At 43.5% G+C, this 20107-nt stretch overlaps 1 protein-coding gene across 1 annotated transcript; it reads left to right on the top strand.

Annotated features, from left to right (window-relative positions):
• Nucleotides 1-1389: 1389 nt before the first annotated feature.
• On the top strand, nucleotides 1390-18907 carry slc8a4a (solute carrier family 8 member 4a; the record flags this gene model as incomplete). The annotated part of the gene is made up of 7 exons (XM_084565206.1): nucleotides 1390-2730; nucleotides 2869-3386; nucleotides 12121-12227; nucleotides 13565-13683; nucleotides 14813-14912; nucleotides 16207-16479; nucleotides 17994-18907. The coding sequence occupies 7 exons, from the start codon at nucleotides 1390-1392 to the stop codon at nucleotides 18371-18373; spliced, it is 2838 nt and encodes a 945-aa protein (XP_084421332.1). The 3' UTR covers nucleotides 18374-18907.
• Nucleotides 18908-20107: the final 1200 nt, after the last annotated feature.

Genomic DNA, 20107 nt, shown 5'->3' with positions numbered 1-20107 from the left:
TCCTGCGTTCCCACCAGTTGGAGAGCTTGCCTTTGCCATAGAAACGTCACCCACTCAAAATTTGTGCAGGGTTGTGCGCCAGACGAAAGTAATAGTATTTAATTTTATGCATTTGTTGTTGATAGTATCCATGTTGGTATCAGCATATATATATATCATATACCATTGCTATGGAGTATTTAATTCTCTGGAGCATAGACGGCTATTGCCTTTATAGCTGGTTGGACTTTGTAGCGGGAGTTGCCGTGCGTGGTGCTGATCTGGCTGACGTTTTACTCGGCCTGATCAGCAGACAGGTGTTGAGCTGTTGCACAGAGCTGTTGTTGTTGTTGCTGCACAAAATACAATCTGTTAGTCATTTATTTATGAGCTTACGCAAAAAAAAAAGTGACAACTTAATTTCTGCATCTGTGCTGCGCCGCTTCACCCCGAATGCAGCCTTGATGGAAAATGTGCTCTCCTGTTATGCAGGTCAGATTGGAGAATGAAGCTTCTCTCTGCGGCATGTCAATGAGAGCATGTGCCGTACGCGAAGCGTTGTCAGATCCCTTGTGCTGTAGGTGGGCAACCTATTTTTGAGATGGAGATGGTCTTAAAATTTTAATTAGGAAGCACCAGATTATGTTAGAGGGCGTTTTCCCTCTCTTTCTCTCCATTCACATTGATGCAGATGTTAATCTTGCGGGCAGTATTGATGCTACAGTCTCAAAATTGTTCACTCAAGCTGTTAAGATGCTGCTGCCAGGAAAAGCACTGAGGAATTATATTAAGTTTTCCCCTGACATAGTTTAAATAGCTTATGTAAAATGCAGAAAAAACAACAGAATATTAGACTGAAGCGTTGAGAGGAGTGCTGCATTTCCATATATATACATATTTCTGTAGCAATATGCCTTCCTAAGAACAACTTCTATTTTCTTGTTAAAGAAAAGATTATTTTTGGAATCCCATCTAGCTTGACGGTACATGCACTGAGTCAGTTTTTCCCTCGATACTACAGGTGCAGAGGGTAACATTTTTACCGCTGCTTAGCACAGAATGACCACGTTACATGTGTGGGAGTCGGACAGGGTAGTTCAATACCAATGACTCAACGATTAGTAGGTGCCAATGTTTCTGGCTCTCCAAACTCGGGCCGACCAAACTGTTGGTTCCCACCTTTGCATACAAAGGAGCATGACTGTGTGCACTGACGCAATGTTAAACCTCTCTTTGTCAAGGTTACAGTATTTCAAGAATAGAACTCTGAATAATGAACATCTGGTCAAAGTGGCTATCTCATCCATGCAAATTCCTTTCTCTTCTGTCTTTCACAGGTTTGTACGAACCTTCACATGTGACATGCATTGATCTCCAGCATTAGAAGACTCCAAACCTCATCACGCCACCATGTTTCTGCGCAAGCGTATTTTCAACTGCATTCCACCTGTCACGCCGTGCATGTTCATCTCGCTTCTGCTGGTTCTTCTCCCGGGAGTCACTCGTTTTTCCCACGGCAGCAGCAGTGAAGATACTGGCAGCACGTCGGGCAACTGCTCTAGTGAAGATAATTGCTCTGAGGGCGTGGTGCTGCCCATGTGGAACCCCCAGAACCCTGCTGTGGGTGACAAGGTGGCACGTGCCATTGTTTATTTTGCAGCTCTCGTATACATGTTCCTGGGCATGTCCATCATCGCCGACCGTTTCATGTCATCTATCGAGGTCATCACCTCTCAGGAAAAGGAGATCACCATCAAGAAGCCTAATGGTGAGACGACGACTACAACTGTGCGCATCTGGAATGAGACGGTATCCAACCTGACCCTGATGGCCCTGGGCTCATCAGCGCCAGAGATCCTGCTGTCTGTCATCGAAGTGGTCGGCCACGATTTTGAGGCCGGATCTCTGGGTCCCAGCACCATCGTGGGCAGCGCTGCGTTCAACATGTTCATCATCATCGCTCTCTGCGTGTACGTGGTGCCAGAAAATGAAACCCGCAAGATAAAACACTTGCGGGTGTTTTTTGTCACTGCTGCATGGAGCGTGTTTGCGTACATCTGGCTGTATCTCATCCTGTCAGTGTTCTCCCCCGGAGAGGTAGATATTTGGGAGGCAGTCCTCACCTTCCTCTTCTTCCCTCTCTGCGTGCTGCAAGCCTGGATTGCAGACCGGCGCCTGCTCTTCTACAAGTACGTCCACAGGCGTTATCGTGCTGACAAGACCCGTGGCATTATCATCGAGTCTGAGGGAGATGCCATGTTCACTAAAATGGATTTGGAGATGGACGGACAGGGTGTGAACTCCCACACTCATCCCAAAGAGGCCCTAGATGGGATGCTGGAGGGAGTGGAGGAAGGAGGAGGGACGAGCGCTGAGCAAGATCAAGAAGAAGAAGCCCGCCGGGAGATGGCTCGCACTCTGAAAGATCTAAAACAGAGGCACCCAGAGAAAGACATGGAGCAGCTGATTGAGATGGCCAACTACCAAGTACTGGTCCAGCAGCAGAAGAGCCGGGCCTTCTACCGCATTCAAGCCACGCGCATGATGATCGGAGCTGGGAACATCTTGAAAAAACACGCTGCTGACCAGGCCAGGAAGGTGGTGAGCTGTCACGAGGCCAGTGGGCAAGAAGAAGATCCCAACACCATTTACCTCCAGTTTGACCCCTCTCACTACCAGTGCTTTGAGAACTGTGGCTCACTAAAGCTGTCAGTGAGCCGGCATGGAGGAGAGAATGGCTGCACTGTCAAGGTAAGAGAAAAAGTAACGACAGAGGGTGATTCAAAATCAACTTTAACGGCTCAAGGCATAAAATATTAATAATTCAGCATTTTATTACAACTCCAGTCACTAAATATTTAATAAAGTTTCTTTCCTTGTGCCGCACAGGTGGACTACCGGACAGAGGATGGGACTGCCAACGCAGGCTCAGACTATGAGTTTGCTGAGGGCACTTTGGTCTTCAAGCCTGGTGAGACAACAAAGGAGTTCACTGTTGGCGTTATCGACGATGACATTTTTGAGGAGGATGAGCACTTCTACGTGCGCCTCAGTAACCCACGCATCGTGCACCGAGCCGAGGTCTCCGTCTTGGAGCCAAGCTCCATCACCTCCAGCAACAGCACGGTGGGCCTCTCCTCCCACGTCCCTCCAAAGGCTGCCCTGGGCAATGCTCACACCGCCACAGTGACCATCTACGATGACGACCACGCCGGCATCTTTACGTTTGAGAGCAACACCACGAGGGTCAGTGAGAGCATCGGCAACATGCAGGTGAAGGTGCACCGGACGTCTGGGGCAAGGGGGAAGGTGGCCGTGCCCTACCACACCATGGAAGGCACTGCCAAAGCAGGAGAGGACTACGAAGACGTGTCCGGCAAGCTGGAGTTTCAGAATGACGAGACCATGTGAGTGCCAATTCCTCATTTTCATGTAATTGTTGTTGCTTCTCATCACTTGATTAAACATCCCAGCCCACACATTGGTATGTAAAAGTGTCCTTCTAGATTACTGTAAATGATCTATTCTGGTAATGGATAAAAGGACATGTGAGTCACAGCTACGTTCACTCAGAGAAGTTTAGATCTTTCGGAGGGATGACGTGGGAGGATAAGAGGATATAATTGTGCAGCAGATAATGAAACATTGAGGCTGGTGTACAAGAAGAAGAAGAGGAACAAGAAGATGAAGCACTGCACTAGCTGACTGAATACAGAATATAAAACCACCTTTGGGATTTCTGCTGAGGTTATATGGGTGTTCATTGTAATGCAGCACAATAAAAACTCAGGAAAAACAAAGGAAGTGTATATGAGCGGCAGAGCAGAGGAAAGAAAATCAGACAGGTGACTTAAGCAGCAGCGTGGAGGGGATGGGTGTCGGAACAGGTGCATGTGATGAAGCCTGTGTGATTGCTTCAACAAAAGGATCCACGGGCGCACCAGCGGAGAGGCTGATAAAAAGAAGAACACAGGAAGAGAGAGACCTCTGAAAGTGCTTTTCTTTTGAAAGCTGTGCAGAAAATTTGGCTGAATGATGAGCGCGCTTGTAGTGTTCGATTTATGATGAGACGGGCAAAAGACCTGGCAGTTGCCCACAGTAATTTTTCTTAATTAAAGAAACACAAAATGTCCTCATCTGTGTCAGGCTCCTCGCGAAGTGATTTACTGCACGCCGAAGGACGAAACAAAGGAATAAAATGTGAGTCCTTCTGTGCGAGCAGAATTTCAGGGCTCGTGTGTAGGTGTAGTGTGTAGGTCGGCTGAGTGGGAGGAAAGGCAGGTGAATACACGGTGTCAAAGAGAATGCAGAGCGCCCTATTTTGTCTTTTTTTTTTTCGTTTTTTTTTTTTTGCCTAGCAGTGCAGGTTAGATTTGACTTCATTGTTCTTTGTGTTTGGCAGTTTGCTGGTACATTTGTCCGCGTATTTGCTTTGCTCTTCGCACATTAGTCTGTGTGTATTATTACACACAGACTAAGGGCGTGCTTGGGTGATCAATCCACTTTAAACCCACATCAAACAAAATGTCGCTCAAAAGGGGAAGTACAAAGAGCTTATTGAGCAGCCAAAGCAATTAAAGAGAGTGAAGAGGGTTTAAAGAAGTCCCAAAAGTTTTCAACATAGAGCAGTCAGCTGCAGAGGCTTAATGAGCCAATAGTGAATAACAATGGAAGATGAGAGGCAGGCAGCTTGCATCTGCATTCAAACAGAGACTGAGCAGTAGATAAAATCCTCACCGACGGAGCCAAGAGTCTGTTCATCAGACTGTAGCAAGCTGACTGTGACACAAGCATCTGCACACCCTGCGTTATCGGGAGTCATGCTTCTCTCAACAGTCACCGTGCAGCGAGAGAGGAAGAAGCGTGGAGAGCAGGAGGGCAGGACAGTTTGCTATCAGAAAACAGATGAAAAGAAAACCCGGGCGCAACGGGAAATGTCAAAGCTGTGCTCGGCTTCTCCTGTGCTCCTCGGAATAGCAAGTAAGCGAACGAGTACTTTGATCATGGGCTCAGCTCAGATCTTGAATCACAATTGCTGGTTACAGTCGAGTCACAGCTGCTTTCTTATCTTTGAAGCTGAATCAAAATAAATTTTGTAATTTTTTCTTGGAAAAGCATTCTTCTCTAGGCATACCTGAAGGTTTTATCAGAGCTTGATGTCGAGCCGATGGAGCCAAAGTTCCCCATTTTTCAAGAGCCTAAGATGAAGTCAAACTAGATCACATTTTGTTCCTAAATTGTGATACTCAGGTGCTGAAGTCAGACAGAGGATGTTTAATTTGGGACTGAGTCAGTCCTGTTAAAAGATGCAAGTGAGACACATCGCTATGTCTGTGCACTGTCATCTTAGAGCATTTCAGCTTTTGTATGTATGCATCTGTGTGTGTAGTTGTTACTCTGAGCAGATGAACCGGCACGCATTCTGTGTGAAATGTGTTTTGGTGCTGCTTACTGCTCCGCAGGCTGCCATCTTTCAAAGACAGCTTCCTTTTCTTACCCAAGTGTTTCCCTGGGCGTTCAGGACAAAGAGATGACACTTGGCAGCAGGCCTCCGGGCACCTCTGTGTGTGTGCGCGCGCACGTGTGTGTGCGCGCGTTTGTTACAGTGTCTCTGGCTTTGTGTGCATCTTTGTGTACATCTGCCTTTCCCCGTCAATGTTTCACAACACGGAGCAGCAAAAGAGAAGGAAGCCAAGTTGTTAAGCTTCTGACACGGAGCCAGGAGGAACGGTTTAAAATCTAGGCGTGCAGTTAAATAATAATTTACCCTCTAAATTCTGCACTGCAGTAAATAGATTATGCTGTACAGACACAGACCTCTGAGCCAAAATAAACAGGCTGACATAGAAAACCATTTTACATTCTGTGTTTGTGGATTAGAGGGAGATCTGCACAGATCCTTTGATGGCTGTGTGCAGCATAAGCTCATATCTGTTTTTGTTAGCGCCTCAGAATGTGAGGAACTGTGCACTAGTTGAGGCTGAAGTGGATAACGGGGGCAGTTACATAAGCTTAGATGAAAGAGATGCAAGGGGATCATTTCTGAAAAGGGAAATCGATACGCTGATAGTCTTTATTTCTCATGCTTAATGTAGTCGGGATCGATAACATTTTGAACTTCCGGAGAAACACGGCTAAGAGGAGCAGCAGAGAAAGAGTCGGGGAGCATTAGCACGCTCAGAGACGTTAAAACCAGATGCTTCTGTGTATTCATCAAGAGAGAAGGAAGGGTTTGCTCCATTTAAGCAGCACTGGTGTGAGGCATCTATTCCTACAGTTGATGCTCACAGCAGTCTTATCTAAATTCTTGATATAGTTACGCTACACTTTTTAGCTTTTGCTGGTGATGTGGCTCAAAGTATAGGGTTAATTCAGGGTCGATCAGTCCACCACATCACATTGATCTAGACTGAAAAATCTCTGGATGTACGGCTATGTTGTGCAGACGTTCGGGTTTCCCAGAAGATGTTTTTTAACTTTTATATTAAAATATCTCAACATCTACTAGATACAATTAAAGCTGCAAGCAGCATTGAGGGGGCCAAGCAGAAAGTTCAGCAGTCCAGATTGGCCATGTAACTCAATGCAGTTGCATCAGACACATAGCATTAAGCAGTCACAGCAGGTTTCAAGTCAAACAACCCAGGATTGGTTGAGATATAAGGTCACTTCCTGTTTGGCGGCTTCGCCACCGATTTCGATGGGCTGTTACGGGCGAATGCTTTTGCCAGTTGTTCCAGAAAGCAATGCATTGATAAGGCATGGTCTGAAGATGGCCTGTGCCAATTTTGGTGAAGATCAGATGAAATTTGTGACCTGTGAAAACTTTTTGATGTTTTTGATTAAATCCAATATGGCAGCTGAATCAATTACGATGACATCACAAGTTGGCGTGGGTTGGCCTAAGGACGTCTAACAGTATTACCAGACACCATTAGTACATTTTAATTCCAAACACATCAACAGCTACAGGCCAAAATGCATTTTTGCTAATTGCAGCGCTCCCTAGAGGTCAAAGGTCACCAATTGTTTTGAGTATCGTCCAAAATCCATTATGGCGGAGAATCCAATGGGGCGAAATTAACATCATAGGTATCGTTGATCTCGGCATGATCCAAGGAGTCCAACAGTACCAGGTTTTTGAATATCAGGCATACGGGTCAAAAGTTATTAGCAAAAACGCAATTTTGCTAATTACATCGCCACCTAGTGGCCGAATGACACCAGATTTTTATTGCGCACTTCTAAGGGAGTGTCGAAGCGTGTGACCAAGTTTGGTCTTCGGAAGTCAAAGCATCACCGATATATAAGAAAACTTCCTGTTTGGCGGCTTTGCCGCCGACTGCGATTGGCTAACACGAAAAGTTGGCGTGAACTGTCACTGGGGCAACCCACGGTATCTGCGGATATCACAATTTCATTTCAAATAAAAACGCATCAAGAGATATGAGCAAAAACAATGTTTTGCTAATTATAGCGCCCCCTAGTGGCCACAAGACACCAGATTTTTTTCTTGCACTTGGGACAGCGTCTGGAAGCGTGGTACCAAATTTGGTTTCATTGCACCAAAGCGTTGCCGAGATATAAGATCAAATGGAAAACGCCACCTTCGCTGCAAATTTCCATTGGCTGTTACGGGCGAACGGTTTTAGTTCCGAAGACAAAAAGTAATGCGTTAATGAAGCATGGTCTGTAGATGATGTGCGCGAAGTTTGGTGTCGATCAGACAAAATTTGTGACCTGTGAAAACTTTTAAGTGTTTTTGATAAAATCCAAAATGGCGGAAAATCCATCATGGCGGAAATTGACGCCATAGGGTGCGTTGAACTCGGCTTGGTCCAAGGATTCCAACGATACCTTGTTTTCAAAAATCGGACATACGGTTCAAAAGTTACATGCACAAATGTACTTCAAACTTTGACCAGTTGGTGGCGCTAGACCGTGCTTAGTGCTTACATGTAACTCAGTCAAAGTAATATTGAGACTGCCCTTAAGCTATGTGCCAAATTTCACAACTTTTTACCATACGGTTCTATGGGCTGCCATAGACTCCCATGGCGGAAAAATAATAATAGGGAAGAAAACGTATAGGTGCCTTCGCAGCTTCGCTGCTGGTTCATTAGGATACAGAGGATGTATCCTAAAGACCGTAGGGCTTTGAGGGAAATGTCTAAATAACTGTGGAAGGATTTCAATTAAATTTGCCCCATTAAGCCCCCCCCCCTTTTAGGATGAACTCAACAAAATTCATTCCTGTCAGCCATGCTTATGTTCACTGCAGGACGGTAAATGTAATGCTAATATGCTAACCTTAGATCATGTCAAATATTGCACCCACTGAGAAAGTGTATGTTGGGCTTGTCCCTGCAAATGTCGACCATGAGCATTTCCCACTGTACCTCCTCACAGTAACAAGGTGCTGCTATGGCTGCAGACAAGTTTTCAAGTACAAATTATCATTATCAATGTCAAAACATTTTTCTATACGTATGAATTCTTTCTATATAATAACACCCCGCAATAACGTTCATACTTTAACTGCTGTGGGCATGAAAAGCCACGTTCTTCTCTGTGCGTCCGTTTAATGTTCGTATTGCCAGGTTCAGCTGTGGGAATTTGACATACCGTCATGCATTCGCTTCGTTCTCTCTGCTGGCTTCACTTTTGTCAGAGTCTCAGGAGGGCTGGAGCCTCTGCCAGCATGCAGGAGGTAGAAATCAGAGATACTATCCCAGGGTGAACACAGAGGTGGTATGAAATATTTCACACCCTTACCTGTAGGCAGTTTGGACTTTCCAGTCTTCAAGATTTTCCTGTATATGTCTTTGGACTGTGGGAGGAAGTTGGAACACCCTCACAAAACCAACACAGAATGTGGAGGAGAGGGCTGCATGATGCTTGAGTCTGTAGATGACATCCCAGAGCCACGCAGCTGCAGGGATCTTATTGTATCCATTCCCAGGTCAAGCTAAATGAATCCTTATGATTAATTTAGAAACAGAGCGTCTCAGTAAATGCCAGCCTGATTACAGAGTGTTCCACGTACAGAAGAGTTTGTGGTTGCCCCAGGTGGAACAGACATCTCGCTTCAGGGCACAGACAATAAAGTGTGTATGACAGATGCAATAGCAGTATACATTACCCACTATGGCTTCTCAGAAACTATCCCAGGATTGGAGCCAACAGGCAGGCAGCCGATACACACCGAAATGCGATATGCAGCATGCGAGCACTGTGCAGTTTTGATAGAATCCAACTGCGCCTGTAATAATGAGAGTTGACATCAACCTGCAGAGATACAGTCGGACACATGAAGCAGAACTAGATGGTGCTATTCAGGAAATTGATCCTTACAGTGACCATTTCAAAAGCCCACACAGGGAGGCACTTTCAAAGGATCAGCAATCTTAAAGAATAGCTTGGCATTTTGAGAAATGTGCCTATTTGCTTGGATGACAGAGTCAATAGCAAATTGTAGTTTTACTAAGAGGAACGTGCTTGATGTGTCCTTTAAAGTCACTGGTGATAGAGATAGTTTTAGGATGCAGCTAATACTGTTTGTTTGTTTTTTAGATACACTGTTGCCCATAAATATTATATTTATATTTTTTTACCTCTTCTCATGCATCTGAAAACAAAATTATTCCAACTTTATCTGCAACAGTGTAAATACATTTAGAGTATGCTTAAGAGCTGCCGATGGGTAGATTTTAAACATTGTGACACAACCGGACTAACAGTTTCCCCCTACTTCCAGATTAGATGCTAAGCTAAGCTAACCATGCTCTCCCAGAGTGGAATCATCTTAGTATTTAACTTTAGATAGTGAGCCAAACTAAGTTGCTCGCTATATCAGACTTCTTGTAAAAAGCTTCCTCACAAAGCCACTATTAAACAGGATAGTTTACCTAAAGCCTAGCAGTGGTTCAATGTGCCACCACGACAAGAGTAAAAATCAGTTTTCAAGACCCAGAGGTCCAAGGACAACAGTCTGAAACACTCATATACTGGATACATACGACAGGAGAAGTAAATAACATTGATCATCTTGTGACAATTCAGTGTTCTGCTGGGAAACTTTTGGACCTGGTATTCATGTGGATGTTACTTAGACATGTAGCACCCACCTGGACCAGACCAGGCACCCCCACCCCATAGATATGACACTCCTTGATGGCAGCAGCCATCCCCAGCAGGATGCAGCCTGACACAGACACACACACAAAAACAATTTAGGAACAACTAAAAAAACATGAAGAACAGCACAAGGTGTTGACCTGGCCTCCAAATTCACTAGATCCCAAACTGATCAAGTATCTGTGGGATGATCCACAGAGGCCCCTCCCCTCAACCCATAGGACCCAAAGGCCCCCACTAACAACATTCTGTAGCCGTTGAAATATTATATACATCCAAATGAAGAGAAATGGGAGTATATTCTCCCAAAATGTCAAACAGTTCCTTAGACTACTTTATTAGTAGACTCGCTACGTGAATTGTTGCTAACAAGCTGGCATTGTTTCTGGTATAGCTTCGCAAGGCCAGGCTTCGAGACAAACATTTATAAAATCAAATCAACCCCATGGAAGTATTTAAATATGAAATATTAAGTAATTATATTTTACCACAACGGAAATGCATATTTGTGTTTTATTATATCTGTAAGCAGCAAATGCAGGGGTCAGAATCCTGAGGGTAATTTAACAATGGGTACCGCATGATTCTCAGCTTTCCAAATATCTGCAATTAAACTTTTATTAAAGTTAAGACAATGCTTAGTTTCTTTCACAGATGAGCTGCAGGTAATTGTTCGCCAGACTTACGGCATTGTTGAATTAATCATTCAAGCAGGTGAATACTCATATTAGTGCTGGAGATACTCAAAAGTCATTATTCCCCCTTCTTTACGTTAGCACCCTCCTTTTGGCTAAAATTACTACAAGTAAGCATTAGACTCTGGCAGCTGTTTAAATATAAATTGCCAGCTAGTCAGTCTAATGTCTTATATAAACCCAATTCCCTGCTGCTTTTTGACGGCCTTTAACTTCTAGTTAATGGAAGTCCACAAAATGTAAAGTCCGCCAGTTATATTCTCCTTATCTTGGTACACTGCAGCAAGACAAAGAGCATCTGCCTACAGCGTGATGTAATATCAAAATGGCGGCTGCATGAGTACAGTCATAGAGTCAACCTTCACATTTTATTTTAAGGCCTTGCCATGATGCTTCAAAATAAACCTTATATGTACATATACTCTTTTGTTCCCATTGTGAGGACTCTGGGCTACACTGCGATTCTCTTTGCTCCCACTGGCATGACATTTCCCTGACATTAGACAGCCAATGACGTATCGCTGATGTTTAAAATAAACTTCTTCTCTTCTGCGAGCAAACGCTCTTCCTGCGCGTTGTCAAATCCTGAGCGTACATGTGTGGACAGAAATAGACAGCCACCCACATATCATTAGGGAGATGGAGGGAGAGAAAGACTGACTGTGACAGTGTAAGAGAATGCAAGCGGGCTGGAGAAAATATGTTGGTCACAGTTTGGCACCGCAACGTGTCTCTGTAGCACCCAGATTTAAGAGCACAAACTCTGCTTCTAAATAAGTCATAAGGGTTTGCTTTATGCTGGTGCTTAATTTCTACAGAGAACAAGATAATAATTCAATTTCCCATGACTTACGACTTGAAGTGTGTGGGAGGGGTGTGGGCTATTTCTCCACACGTGCTCTAATGGAATTAATGGTGCAGAAAGAGTTCGCCCTCTCGTGGGGCACTGGGAAATATATCCATTTCATTTCTACTTTTATTTAATACGTATGGCTTTGCAGAGCAGGTTTCTGCTAATCTGTGGTAATCTTGAGCTTCCACCTTCTTATCTAACAGATATGTTTCATGATTCATTGTGTGGGAGGTCTACCTTTTGGCTACGCTGGTTGTGTTTGAATGTCTTCAAAAAGCACAGACTTAGCATTAGAAACCGCTCTTACTGGTTGCTCCGCTTCTATTTTTGAGTGGTTTAAGGTGCAGTTACTGCAGGTTGACTCCTATTCACAGCTGCCGTCATTTCCCAAATAAAGCCTGTTAACCAGTCCATCCACCTGCCTTCTCCTCATTCCCCTGACCCCTCTGCCTTTAGGAAGCTGTTGAATGTGAAGATCATCGATGACGAGGAGTACGAGAAGAACAAGACGTTCACGATTGTGTTGGAGGAGCCCATACTGCTGGAGGTGGGACAGAGACATGGTGAGTTGTGGACACAGCTGAATGCTACATTCATTTATTCATTCATTTTCTGGGATAGGAGAGGTGGGGTACACCCTGGACAGGTCGCCTATCACAGGGCCTGAATGCTACAACTATGGAGAATGTTCCTCATTACTATATGTATTGACTATGTCCACTATATAATTTTATTAAATTACTGGGTAAGAGCATTAATTGACAAAATTCTTCTTGACTCTGTGGCCAGTTTTAAGTTTCCAGGTGTGATCTCTTTAGTATGTTTGGTGTATTTCATTGACAGTCTGTATGTTAGAGGCTCCGTGTGTAGACACATATCTTACACAGTTACACATCTTTAAAATATAGTACATTCCAAAGACTGCAATGACAACATTTGCATAATATAATCACATTAATAATACAGCAACGCAACAGATCTCAGATTGGGTTATTCAGATTAAATACTTACATGAAGATGTTCTTTGCTGAAACTGTGTGTGTGTGCATTTTTTTCCAAGTGACATTTTCATGATTGATTTTTCAGACAAAAACTGTGACCCCCGGTGGAGAGTGAACCATCCAAATTGCAAGATCTCCAAATAATTCAGTAGTTGTCACTCCGAGACGCGTGTAAAATTGCTTAGGTCCTGCGGCACTTCTCGGGTGCACACAGACACACAAAGCATCACAAAAATGATTAACAAAAAAACTACAACAGCATATGAAGCTGGTTTTCCGGCTTTGAAAAACTTCCTGAAAATGAATAGCCAGCAAATGTTTGCGATGACCCATAACATGCTGAACTCTCATTACCACTGTGCGCGGAAGACTATGTGAGACCTATTCATATTAATAGAAGTGAATGTAACTGCTTTAATATTTAATACAATAAATAAGTGTAGCAATTTCACATGGCAATAAATAGATATCAATGTAAACTATCTCTCCCTAAATTACATTAATAAGTGATGAACTAAATGAAAAAATATGTAATTAAATATGTATCAAAATGAGTCCTTATCCACTGATATAAATAAATGTTTGGTTAATATTTTAAAACTCCAATCCAAGTGAGTATCTATATTCAGGCTGGCATTTTTATTTATTTCACTGATGACTCTTGTCAATCAAACTCTGGGGACAAGACTGACAATTATGCTTGGCTGCTGTCAATCACACAGCAGCAGAGATTCATAGAAGAAGAAACTGAAATGAGTCAGACCAACAGACCGCAGCACACACAGAAGACTGAGCTTCATTACCATTCACGTCTGTGCCTTAGAACGGTTCTCCTCCTAGAACCATGTGGGAAGCACCGAATGATTGATGCAGTTTGTGCGCCTGTTCCTCTGCTGCAGGGGACACCAATGATAACAAGACAGCGGCGGGACCAGAGGATGTGTCAAAGATGGGCTGCCCCTGTCTGGGAGAGCACACTAAGCTGGAGGTGGTCATTGAGGAGTCCTATGAATTCAAGGTAACTCCAAATAAGTGGCTAATTCATTCATTCATTCATTCATTCATTTTCCATTCATTCATTTCCCAGCTGTCATCAGGCGAGAGGCGGGGCACACCCTGGACTGGTCTCCAGTCTACCACAGGGCTAACACAGAGAGACAGACAACCATTCACACTCACACCTACGGTCAGTTTAGAATCACCAATGAACCTAACGAGCATGTCCGAGCAGGACAGTGGGAGTAGAACTCACACAGACATAGGACATAGAACATGCAAACTCCACACAGAAAGGCTCCAGTCAGCCAGTACCTTGTTGCTGTGAGGTATCAGTGCTAACCACTACACCACTGTACCGCCCTGAACACCCCTTCAGTTCTTTGGCATTCAGAGCCTCAACCTCCAAATCCTTGAACCATTTTACAGACACCATGGGGACCCAAGTAAAACACTGATATTTTGGACTCTTACAGCATTCACAGTTATGCCTCAGTCTTTTGGGCTGGACTGTGGAGGATAAATTTTTAATCCAACTGGAGAAATGTGATAAATTATGAGTTATGTTCATGTAGCTAATGGCTCTGCTTGTAGAGTCATTCACTCGTCATTCCGTCAAGCTTGAATAGTCAAACGAGATCAGAAAATGTTACCGTTTAACCGTGATGCAACTTTAACGTGGTGCTCCACCGACTTTGCATCAATTCATACTAGACAGAGTTGACTGACTTTTGTAACTTCTTCTTAGCTGTGTAGTCCCAGAGGCCAAACCTAATACTTGTATTTACTAGTATATCACTGTGATATCGACATCAAGTGTAAAAGGGTGGTGACGTCCTTTAAGGCAATTTAATCTGCAACATGATACTGCGCTGTCTCTTTTGCTGGCTCTATTTACTGCACTGGTGTAAAGCAGCTTTGTGCTGGCAGATTGCCCTTTTCCTGAGGGATAGTGGGGTTTTGTGTTGCTCTGCATCTGTTCTGGTGACTCACTGTGCACCACAGCAGGAGGAGAGATGCTGTTGATTTCATCTAATTCCATCATCAGCGTCCCAGGTGCCCAATAGTGTTGAGATTATGCTGATACCGTGTGTCTCGTACCTGTGAACGCACCTTTCTTCTGCTTTCTTTCCCTTCGTGGCCGCCTGCAGAGCACAGTGGACAAGCTGATCAAGAAGACGAACCTGGCTCTGGTGGTGGGGAGCAGCAGCTGGAGAGAGCAGTTTGTTAGCGCTGTCACTGTCAGCGCAGGTGAGCCACAGCGTCCCGAAATGTCTCATCTGTTCATTCCTCCGAGATCAGACCTGTGGAAGATAGAGCCTGCAAGCTGGATCAGCCCCACCAGCTGCCTCTTGTGTAGTTTTTTTTTTTAGATACTTAAAAGCCCAAATGCTCCAAATTGCCATTGGCTGAATTTGAAAGGAGCCGAATTTAACAGATCATGAATGAAAGAGCTTACAGAAACAAAGCCCATTTTCATACATTTAGGCGATTCTGTGTTTATTTTCTGCTTCAGTCTAATCCAGACAGTTTATTAAGAAAGGCAGGATGTGCTAAATTCCTTATTCGGCTCCCAATAAGTTTAAATAAAACTAAACTGGCCAGCTCTGTCTGAACAATGAGTGGCTCTGAAGAATTTGTAATTTTGCCCTTTCAAAAGCTTTTCATTTCGCTTTGTTAACCTTTCAGACCTGCACCAGTGCAGAAAACATTTGGGCTAAAAGCTGGCTTAGACACCCGAGATGTGTTTCAGGTTTAGGTCATTCAGATTTGCATGCAGAGTGTACACATATACAAATAGAAAATATGCTCCCTGCCTATGTGTATGTCTTAATCACTGAGTCATCATCAGTTATATTTACACTATTAAAATGATGATGATTTGGAAAGGTTAGCTCCCACACATTAATGAAATAGCTGAAAAATGATCTTGACCGTGTTTTGCTGTCAAAGATATTCTCTAAATTCAACAAAGATTAGAAGCTGGAATGATTTCCTTAGTGTTTTGAGGTATATTGCACAGAGAGAAGTGTGATGGATATATTTTCTGAAATTGTTCAGTGTGCGGTGTTGTGTTCCCTCCGATCCCCAGGGACAGGCAGAGATGTACTGTGATATATAATATGATATTAGACTACCCCCAGCCATGGCCTCAAACCGCAGTTGTCACCATATCCAAGCAGTGGGGTAGAGCGGCTCAGCTAAAAGCAGTGATGTTCCATAACTATATAATGTAAAATGGCACATTTGGTGGAGTGCTGCTCTAACCGGGCACTGTGTAATAACTGGTCTGGATGATCACACTGTGATAATCACTGAGCTGTTCCTATGGATCAGGGGGAAACCTACTGCGAAGTAATGTAATGAAAAATGAATTCCCTCTGTGGCCCTTCAGGAGTTCCATAAAGCTATAATGTCACAGCTGAATAAAATATATATAGTATCTAGATCCTGTAAATAATGGTCTGAACAAAAAAAAGCAGAAGGGGCAATTCTGGTTCTGTATTTTTCTTGTCTTCAAGCATCTCTTCTGTGTCTTTGCCAGGTGACGATGACGAGGAGGAGAGCGGGGAGGAGCGCTTGCCATCCTGCTTCGATTACATTATGCATTTCCTGACAGTTTTCTGGAAAGTCCTCTTCGCCTTTGTCCCACCGACTGAATACTGGAACGGCTGGGCCTGCTTTTTCGTCTCCATCTCCCTCATTGGCGTCCTGACAGCTGTGACCGGGGACTTGGCCTCGCATTTCGGCTGCACCGTCGGCCTCAAAGACTCGGTCACCGCTGTCGTGTTCGTGGCCCTCGGCACCTCTGTTCCAGGTGGGCGTCCGTGTGGTCGATTGGCCCTAACGGTGGACTTGTTCTGTGTCTCCTCTGGGCTTTGCCCGTGCAATAGAAGCAGCTGCTTGGGGACACTTGTGTAACCTCTACCTCCGCCTGTGCTGTCAGAGGAATCCTTGTTGTCTTGCACTTTAACAAGCTGTAAACAAAGAAAAACACTGGTCGCACTTGTTATTCTCTTCCTAATCGTATTCCCACTTCACCGTGTACTAAACACTGCTACAGAGAGACACAAATGAGATTATGAAAAATAGGCTTTGGCAGGTTTTACCCAAGTATTCTCCAAACACTCTCCTTTAGCTGGCAGACTATTTGTGCTGGAAAATGCTTTAGATAAGTTAGAAACTAGTAACTGCAGAAAATAATAAGTTCCTTATGGTGAGGAGAGATGTTTCTTTCAACATTTGTTTTAATATACTTTTACCTAGTAATACAGATTTGCATTACAACCTGCTATCAGTAAAAGCTGTTAACAACCCAGTGTTTATACTCCTCCACATTTTTTGAGTCAAATATCTCTCCCATCATTTCTGAGAAACGACCCTTGGCCAAAATCTTGCATTGAATAATAATAGTTTATGCCGCGAGGAAGTACATTCAGCATACATGCAGAGGGAATCAGCTTGCCTGGCTGCAGAACAAAATCCTAGAGCACCTCAAAAACTGACAAATTAAACACCAGCTAACATTTTTCAAAGGAAGAAAACAAACAACACTCCTCAGCGTCCTCTCCTTACCAAGCAGCCAGAGGTACGGCTTGTCAGCAAGCAGTCATTCCCATTGTGGGACAAATGAAGGTTTTCTTATTCTTATTAGAGGGGCCCCTGATAGCTGACAAACTTTAAATTACAGAAGTGGCAACGTGCTATGTTTTCAATGACGGTATTAGATCTCCTACAGGGGCCCCCGTTTGACACTTAATGTTAAAGTGCTATGGCAGTGGTTCCCAGAGTTTTTCTGCAAGGCCCCGCTTTTAATCGATAATAATAATAATATTTTTGGGCCCCCATCCCACCCCAGTTCAACACGGATACACATTTCGGATGTACGCCCTGAACACCTCAGTCTTTTTTGCTGTCAGTGGCTTCATCCATCTGTAGAGCAAAGCGGCAGCTGTCTTGTACCGTGTCATAAAGGAGAGGGAGAGGGACTTTTTTCTTTTTTGAAGAAATCAACTGGTTGTTATGGCTTGGATATGATGTCTCCAAGTGGCGTCTTAACTTGTTCGGTTTCAAACTGTCAGAAGCTTATTAGAAAGTGAGATACCCATCAGCATTAACTGATCATTACCAGCATTTATGTGCAGGATTTTCCACAACCTGGCAACCTGAAACTTGTTCTTATCCTCACTATGTCAAACATACCTGTATTTAATCTATGAAGTACCTGTAATATTTGTTCTTGTAGGTTTTGGGATGAGAGCACACCATTGCTCTCCATCAGGTACGTTTGATTAATTTGTACAAATTCACCTGTTTGTCTCTCTCTCACAGACACATTTGCGAGCAAGGTGGCAGCCATCCAGGACCAATACGCTGACGCTTCCATTGGCAACGTGACGGGCAGCAACGCGGTGAATGTATTCCTGGGCATTGGGGTGGCGTGGACCATTGCAGCAGTTTACTGGCGTACCAAAGGCAAGCCGTTCAAGGTGAACCCGGGCTCCCTGGCCTTCTCCGTCACCCTCTTCACCATCATGGCGCTGGTATGTGTGGTGGTGCTGCTCTACCGACGACGTCCCAGCGTGTCGGGCGGAGAGCTCGGGGGCCCAAGGACCGCCAAGCTCATCACCTTCTTCTTCTTCATCTCCCTCTGGTTCATCTACATCCTCTTGGCCTCGTTGGAGGCGTACTGCCACGTGCCTGGCTTCTGAGACGGAGGGAAACGCACAGACACGACGCCTCTCCTTGTTTTTACAGTGTACTGAAAGTGTTTTCTCTCTGTTTTTGTCTATTTTCACAAAGGTTTATAACTATTTGTATCATTAGTTCTTATTGATTCTGCACAATATCTGATTGACTTTGAATCTGTGAACTTTGGAACTTTGCTGCCACCCACTATGCTGTGAAGGATAGCTTTAGCCACTGAAATTGAACCTCTCTCTCAAGTTTTTTTTCTTCTTCATATATAATATTATGTTAAACAGGACATATATCTTATCAACATGAATCGCGTCGACCCTTCTTCTATCACCTGACACGTCCTCTCGCTGTGTGGACAGTTACTTGAGGTTTTAGGTGTTAAGAAAGCACAAGACTGAAGCAAGCGTTCAAAACATTCCTCGTATTTTGGTGAGTGGAAGATAAAAGGTGGTGCATGGGACGGCATTATTCAGAAACATTCAGAAGTGAGCAGTAAAGCATATTTGTGTGATGATATTTATTACTCAATCTATACATTAATTATTCACTGTATCTCATGTAAAAGATGAACATTGTGCGTGGGGGTTTTGTGAAAGACTAGGTGTGTTTACTTTTGCACGTTATTAGATTCAAAGTTTCTTGGTAATCTATTTTAAAGTATCGTATGTATTTTGACATGGCTGTTGACGTGTTGACGTGTTCCTGTACATGTGAATCACAGCTGTATCATACTCGTCTCACTGCCTGGTGCCCGTTCCCACAAAGCTTTCTCAGACCGTATAAAGGTTTAAAACAGCGTTTCTTTAATTATTTTTTTTTTATTATTAATTTTATTTTTTACAACAGAAGTTCCGTGGAGCAGAGATCCCACTTTTACTTGTATAAATTCTTTGAGGAAACTTGTGATTTTTGCCTGTATGCGTGTGGTGAGTGCGTGCTCCTCTGCTCTTCCGGCACAAATTGGCAAAAGGCACAGTGCCGTCTCCTCCTTGACTCCACAAATGGTACAGGGTTCATGGCAAAAAGAAAAAATACAAAAGAATGTTGGAGTCTGAGAGCAGATACGAAAAGCGCGCCACTTTTCTTATCTGTCATGCTGACACTGTGAACATTTTTCAACAATATCACTTTTAGAAGAAGCACAGCAGCGAGCAGAGGGGCACTTTTCAAATGAGGGTTAAGGCTGAGGAAGACTGAGGTCCCTGTCGTGGCACAATCACAGGTCTGTCATTTGACGTGAAAAATGTGCTAAAAGTGAAGACATGTGCAGTGTTTCCTGATTGTGTCTCCTTGTGTTGCACAGCAGTCGATACTGAGTTTTGTTTTTTATTTAACTTAGACTCTGTAGAGCCATATTTATTGTAACAGTATTACCGTAGAGGTATTTCTATGATCAACTTTAGTTTTATTGATATGCACGTTTAATGTATAAAAAGTGGAAATAAATGTTTCTGATTTACGATGCCGTAAGATGTCATCTTAATTTGACTTTTGTTAAGGTCAAAATTACGTCGATACAAACGCCAAGACACTTGGAAACTTGAAAACATCTCAGAAACAATCTTCGCCAACAGAAAAAAAAAAAACATAATTTTATCATTTAGTGCAATTTATAACCTGTAAAGGATTATACAGAACATTTACTTGAGTGAAAGTACTAATAACTCCAGTGTTAAAATGCAAGTGCAATAGCATTATCAGCAAATTAAGTATCAAAACTAAAAATACTAATCCAACTATCTTTA

Source organism: Chelon labrosus (assembly GCF_963514085.1).
Source record: "Chelon labrosus genome assembly, chromosome: 17".
Lineage (NCBI taxonomy): Eukaryota > Metazoa > Chordata > Actinopteri > Mugiliformes > Mugilidae > Chelon > Chelon labrosus.
This window is presented reverse-complemented; position numbering and strand designations above follow the sequence as displayed.